The sequence below is a fragment of the Cyprinodon variegatus genome, unplaced genomic scaffold, assembly GCF_000732505.1.
Source record: "Cyprinodon variegatus isolate N-32 unplaced genomic scaffold, C_variegatus-1.0 Scaffold478, whole genome shotgun sequence".
Classification (NCBI taxonomy): Eukaryota; Metazoa; Chordata; class Actinopteri; order Cyprinodontiformes; family Cyprinodontidae; genus Cyprinodon; species Cyprinodon variegatus.
This window is the reverse complement of record NW_015150931.1, coordinates 496,211-502,877: the sequence shown is the minus strand read 5'-3', so window position 1 is coordinate 502,877 and position 6,667 is coordinate 496,211. Positions and strand designations below refer to the sequence as shown.

The following is a 6,667-nucleotide window of genomic DNA, read 5'->3' as shown; positions in this document are numbered from 1 at the left end:
TAGAGAAGACCTTTTTTTTTTTAACTTCTTGTATTCAGAAATAAGATTTCTTCATATTTTTACCAAAATTTTAAACACATGTATGTTACAAGTTTTTAGAAGCAAAATAACAATGGAAGAAATGCTTCTTTGTTTGGTTATTCATCGCTTTGTGTGCCATCCCTGAGATGCAGCAGTTGTGGATTATTGATATTTTTTCCTTTTAGATAAACTCTTTGTTAAATCTTGTGTTAACAATAGGAAAGTTTGTTTATCTGTTGATAGTTTAAATTCTAGATTTCACTTGCAGAGATACAAAACTAAACAAGTATTGACAATATTAAAAATGGACAATATCTTTGGTTGCTAGCCCACTGTTATCGATTTGAAGCAAATGTTTTTTTTTTAGGTGAGGGGCTTGACTGCAGGAGGATTGGAAAAGTATAGAAAAAGCACAGGAAAGGCTGTCTTTAATCTTTTATATTTATTCATATCTGATCTTTGGTCAAAGGTACACATGTTTAATAAAGTAAATAAATCCTTACTTGTAATTTGTGTAATATATCAGCCATTTCCTTTTTCTCAAGGCAAAATAGCTATGCAGCTTTATCTAAATTGTTTTTTTGTTTATTTTTTTCCCATTGTAACTCAGTTTTAGAAACTTACATTTTGTACAATCTGTAGGTAGACTTGGCAGCTGCCATGTCAATAAAAATAATAGATCACACCCTGTTAATGAAATCAAAAAGTAATTTGAAATATTTATCAAAGGCTATTTTTACATTCTGACCACCTAGTGTTTTATATACAAGAATCAATCAATCACTATCAAATGTTCTCTTTGTCTAAAACGCATTGTTTCATTCTTTAGAAAGGTGACTCGAAGCCCCCTGCCAAGCCGTCCCACTGCACTATTTATGTGGCAAAGAGCTACCCTCCATGGCAGCACAGTGCCTTATCTCTGCTCGGCAAGCACTACAAGGTAACAAAGACTTTTTTTTTTTTTTTTTAACCCTTCATACGGCCTTTTCATTTGTCCTACTAATTATTTCTTTTAAAGTTACATTTTGTTTTAATTAGCAGCATGCCTTTGTCTTTTTGACCAGAGCAACAATGGGATCCTTCCAGACAACAAAGTTATAGCTAGCGAGCTGGGAGGCCTGCCTGAGCTGAAGAAGTATATGAAGAGAGTGATGCCATTTGTCGCCATGATCAAGGTATTAATTATTACTTCAGAATCCAATTGGAGGTGCCCATAACAGACTTTTCCTGGTGTATACCAACTTCCTATTCTGATTTTTATCCCCTTTTTTTTTCATCAATATTTTTGATACATAATGTGAAACAAATGTGCTGCACCTTCTTTCATAGATTGAATCCAACAGAAAATTAACCCTGGTTGCACACTCAACTGCCACAATATGTATTTTATTGACAGAGGAGAATAAAGAACAATATCATCCTGGAGGGTAAAAAATAACATATAGTTACCTGAAAGTTGACAGAATGGTTTGGTACCTCCACTACAATCTGATCAAAGTCGATAGTTTTCTTTATCTTATTTATAGTTAAGTTTATTTACATATAAAATATATTTTAATAAATACATGTTACTCCTGCATTTTTAAAGTAAATTATTTAGAGCAAAATCGCTTTTATATATTCATTTTCTTAAATATTAGACTAAAGCAGCTAATAATAGCGATCAAAGACATTTCTTTTCTTTTAAGTCACTTCTTTTAGTCTTTTTGAATAGTTTCCACCTTAAATGAACCTCTTTTGATTATGAATAACTTCTTCATGTTCTCCCTTATGGTTTTTATCTTTTAAGCTGATCTTGCAGATTGAAGAACAATCTAATTTAATCACTTTTTGCTTTAACAACCTTTACCTTATCCCTTGAAGCCAGATTTAACATGGAAGTGAATTACAAAATCACATTTTGTTTAGTTGCAATAGTGCTTAGTATTTCCCTGACTTTGTGTTTTTTTTTTTTTTTTTAGGAAAACCTGGAGAAGAACGGGCCCAGGGTTTTGGATCTAGAGCTGGAGTTTGATGAGAGGGCAGTTCTCATGGAGAACCTGGTCTACTTGACTAATTCTCTGGAGGTCTGTAGCACATAACACCTTAGATCAAACTTAAACAAAACTCCTTCCAAAAAGCTTCAATGATTAAATGATTGTCTGTATTCCTAATCTTTTAAACAATCAGTTTTCTCCCTGAAAAGGCTTAAAATGATCAAATAAATGCACCCACAACTCTGGACAAAGCTTTTTACAACTAGTGAATACTCACCCATCTAAATAAAAACCTAAATTATTTCAAATCAAAACAAAAGTCTAAATTTTAAACTTGCACAAATCCGTAATTAGATGAGGGTCAGTGATACTTTACTTTAAAAAGGATCTTCAGCTGAGAGGCGGTGATAGACTCCATAAAACAGCTTCTGCTGAACTCAGATCCTTTGGGAGCTGTTGCTTCATAGGCAATAAAGTGGCCTTAGATTGCTTCCAGCCTGTGTACCTTGGTAAAGTAAGGTAAAATGCATAGACCAAATTCCTTTTATAAAGCCTACTGAGAAGAAAAGAAAAATCCTTGGTATAAAAAACTAATTACATGCCTTTTTTTTTTTAAACTTTTTTTTTCTTACATCCTTTCTCAGCATACCAGTTTTCAAATAGCATATCTTTGAATTGCTGTTGCCTCTCCAAAATACACAAAATATTACATTTTCTGGTGTAAGGTTTAGCATTAAGTCTGGCTCTCCACTGGATTTAGTTCCAGTTTCATGTTTTCTCCTGTTTTTTCCCTCGAATAGTTGGAGCAAATCGATGTGTTGTTTGCATCAGAGGCTGATGACAAAGTGAAGGAGGACTGTTGCCCTGGGAAACCATTCAGTATCTTTAGATCAGAGGTATACTTTCAAAATAGTTATTACATAATGTTATATTAAAATTTTTCTATTGCAGTGATAAACAAAATAATAAAAAAAAATAAATTTTTTGCCTTCAAAGCCTGGAGTGTCCCTTACCTTGATCAATCCTCAACCGTCCAACGGCCTGTTTTCTACAAAGGTTGACATCAGACAGGGGGACAGCAAAGACAGCATCGTACGTCGGCTAGCCAAAGTCAACCGGCTAATAAAAGGTTAGTAGCACATATTATTCAGGGAAAGGAAAAACATTTAGAATAATCTCTAAAACCAGTGAGTCACAACGCAGTTGATTCCCATTTTATTTTTTATCACTTTTCCTAGTAGCTAAGTGGATTCATAGACATGTTGTATACAAATCTATCTTGGAGATGTCTTTTTTTTTCTTTTTTTTTTAACCAGCCTTTGCCATCTGCCAGTAAAGAAATTCAGAAAACAGACTTTCCCATTCACTACTCTTTTGACCTTTTGCAATCCAAACTGCAGTTAGATGCATGCTGATTGCTGTAATTACCCCTGAGATGCGCCTACAGCTTGAAAGTCCTGCTGTTACAAATTAAGTTAGATTAGGGCAATTGAAGCTAGAATAACATACGGACTGAAGGAAATGTTATTGTACCGCATTAGTTTGTTTTGTAATTTAATCTTAACCACCAACCTGCCGGTGACTGCAGATAACAGCCTTTATGACTAAATCCGGTACATATGTGTGTTGGACAAAAGTACTCACTTTGATTTATTGATAAAGATTAGAAATTCAGCCTTTGATGCTTGATTGGCAGGTTGAGTGTAAAACAAATGAACAAAAAAATGAATTTATTTAAAAGCGTCAGGAAATCTGAATGGGTCAAAATCCGAATCTGCAGGTCAGACTTGGAGAAAACAAACATGGTTGCTTTCCAGCTGGTCTCTCTTTATGCTCCATCACTTTCCCACCTCTTAGATATGTAAAATGATGAATGATTGTCAGATAAATCTCATAATTTCTTGTACGTATTGTTTTTAAAATAACAAATTGTTCATAAATCTTAACAGAATACTAATAAGTTAAGAAACAGCTCATCTAACTGGTATTTAGGTAAAAAAGCAGATGCATTAAAAGCACTACTTATTTACTTAGTTTTTTAAGGGATGATACCACACTTTGTTTTTGCAACTGACGTTTATTTTTTTTGTCATGATTTTTAAGCAAGACTCTTGTGATCTTTAATCTGGTAATGCACACCAATTAAAGACTCTAAGAAGAAAAAGATATAGTCCTAATGAATTGAAATTACATTCTTCCAGTCACTATTTGACCCCATTTACATTCACCTTCTATTGCATCTCACTTCCTTTCTTTAACCTTCGTGTCGTCTTTTTTTCCTCATTTGTTAGATCTTTCCAGAGTGAAGCTGATGCGGTACGAGGACCCCGTTCTAGGCCCCCGCCGGGTGCCTGTCCTGGGACAGGAAGAAAAAGGGAAGCTGCCCATCTCTAGCAAATCTGTGTTCAACATAAATCTGGCTGAGAAGAAGGTCACTCTGGCTGACAACGGCCTTACTGTAGACATTGGAGACACTCTGGTTTATCTGATCCAATAATGTTGATAAGGCTGTGTCTCCAGACACAAAGGAGCCGGTTTAGCACCCTCTTTTTAAAAACTCTTAATTCATAACTGACCTGTTACAGTAAAAAGAGTCCAAAGACTCACAAAGAAAATGTTCCCTTTGTTTTAATTAGGGCACACCTTCAGCAAATTGGAATTCTGAGCTAAATAATACTGGGTTTATAAATGGTTTTGCAGTATAAAACATCCTTTCAATTAGTCTTCTTCTATGAGGTTCAGGTTGCCATGTTTATAATAGACACAGTTCCTCCTGTCCGACGTTTTCAGTGTTTAAGCTTTTAAATGGATCTGAACTGAACAAACATCTATCACCTCCTCCGCCTACTGACAGGATGGAGCATCTGTGCTCCTAGTCAGACTGCTCCAGCTGTGCTCTGAATGCCAGATGTTATCATATAAATGGAAATGTGTCTGGTGTTATTTTCTACATCAAATGTGAGGCATATCATGTCTCTTCAGCTTGTAGGACAGCTTTTATGTTTTCCAGCTGTCAGTTGTGCTTGTCTGGATTTTCCACAAAAATAAAATGAATAAAATATTTACAGTTTGTCTCTTTGCTTGTTTATAAACTCAAAGATTTAGTTGTTAATTCTTCAAGTAAGAACTCAACTGAAGATTAAGTTTGTCAAGAATATACTCAAAGATCTAAACAAAATGTTTTCTTTTCTAATGTTAGCTATAAAGTTGAAATAGTATAGCTTGGTGCTGCTGTCTAAATACATGTTAAAGAAAAAACTGTTAACAACCAGTCTAAATTTTATCACATCAAATAAAACATATGAAGAGTACATTTTTATATTTTTCTATACTCTATAAATTTTCCTGAAAAATTTATAAAATTTTTAGTCTCTAAAATTGCACTATTGTTTTTTGAATCTCATTTCAAAGGAAAAGTTTAAAATGCAAGCCAAAAGAGGTATTTTTCTTTTTTTTTGTTTTTGTTTTTTAGACTGACAAAACACTGGAAAATATTTTCTAACTTGCATAAAAGCTCAAAATTATCAATGTTTGTGGATATTTGGGGAAAAACGAAAACCTTAAAAATGAAAAACTATTATTATAATTTTTTTATTTTTTTTTTTTAAACGCCTTGAAGCAAATTAAATTTTTATGGTTGTAAACTGCAGCCAGTCTCATCATGAGCGTTTGCTCCAGCCTTTAAGCTCACCAACTCGGCTTCTTGTATTCCAATCACCATACAGGGCGTCGTCCCTTCCTCCTGGACGTAATTTTTCCACCTTCATCTCACTGGATTCCCTTCTTCAGCCTCCATCCCACCAGTGTTAGATACCAAGGAGATAGACGTGTCAAACCCACATGTACCTGCTCAGGTGGAACTGCGTTCAGCATCAATGCCTTCTGCCAGCGTCGGAGACTCATTTCTCCATGTCAATAAAACTGTATAATTGCTGCTTTTTCATCATGTGTATTATCATTTAATGAAGGCCATGTTTATCTAAACCAGTGTTTCCCAACCTTTTTTGTCTTGTGTTCCCCTTTTGGGCATTTTGTCTTACAATGAGTACCTCTGAGTCAAAAGTATTGATGATTTTACAAAAGTAAAGCGTACAATAACTAATTATTATGTAAACATTATTTTGCTTAATCTTTTGATTTAAGCATTTAACTCTTAGGCATTTTATGCCTTCCATCTAAAATAAAAAACAACTTAAATATGTTGCAGGAAGTTAGTAAGGAATCGAAAGTTATAGACTGAATTAAATAGTTTTACTTTGTTTTCATCAAAACATCTGAGCTGCTTTGATGAGCTCCGATACTCAGTTCAGTGTGGAAAAACAGCAGATCCCAAGCTGTTCTCTACATCCAGTCTGTTCCTCTGCTTGGTTTTGATGTGTCAAAGCTGAAGGAGAACTCGAACATATAAGAAAAACATACTTTTTGGTTTATGAAAGCTTGCGTAATTTTTGGTCCTCACAAAGCAAAACAGATCCCAACCCTATTTTATTTTACTACCTAAGAAACTAAATATTTTCATGTACTCCTTGCAATGCACGCGAGGACCACTAGGGGTAAACGTTAACACCCGGTTAGGAAACGCTGATCCAAACCATCCTAGGCCTATCTGGATAAACTAAACCTAATAACTGGTTGATAATGCTGAGTCTTTTCAACCACTAATAAGTCTT

The 6,667-nt window shown here is 34.5% G+C and overlaps 1 protein-coding gene across 2 annotated transcripts in view; it reads left to right on the top strand.

The window, feature by feature from the left end:
* lars (leucyl-tRNA synthetase) overlaps positions 1 to 5,052 on the top strand; it is a 30,541-nt gene extending 25,489 nt beyond the window's left edge. For both annotated transcript variants that reach the window (XM_015389873.1, XM_015389872.1), the window contains exons 27-32: positions 851 to 961; positions 1,086 to 1,196; positions 1,983 to 2,087; positions 2,798 to 2,893; positions 2,994 to 3,126; positions 4,289 to 5,052. In XM_015389873.1, the coding sequence (XP_015245359.1) occupies positions 851 to 961; positions 1,086 to 1,196; positions 1,983 to 2,087; positions 2,798 to 2,893; positions 2,994 to 3,126; positions 4,289 to 4,494 (762 nt within the window). In that variant the 3' untranslated portion in view covers positions 4,495 to 5,052. The remainder of the gene's footprint in view (positions 1 to 850; positions 962 to 1,085; positions 1,197 to 1,982; positions 2,088 to 2,797; positions 2,894 to 2,993; positions 3,127 to 4,288) is intronic.
* The last annotated feature ends 1,615 nt before the right edge of the window (positions 5,053 to 6,667 follow it).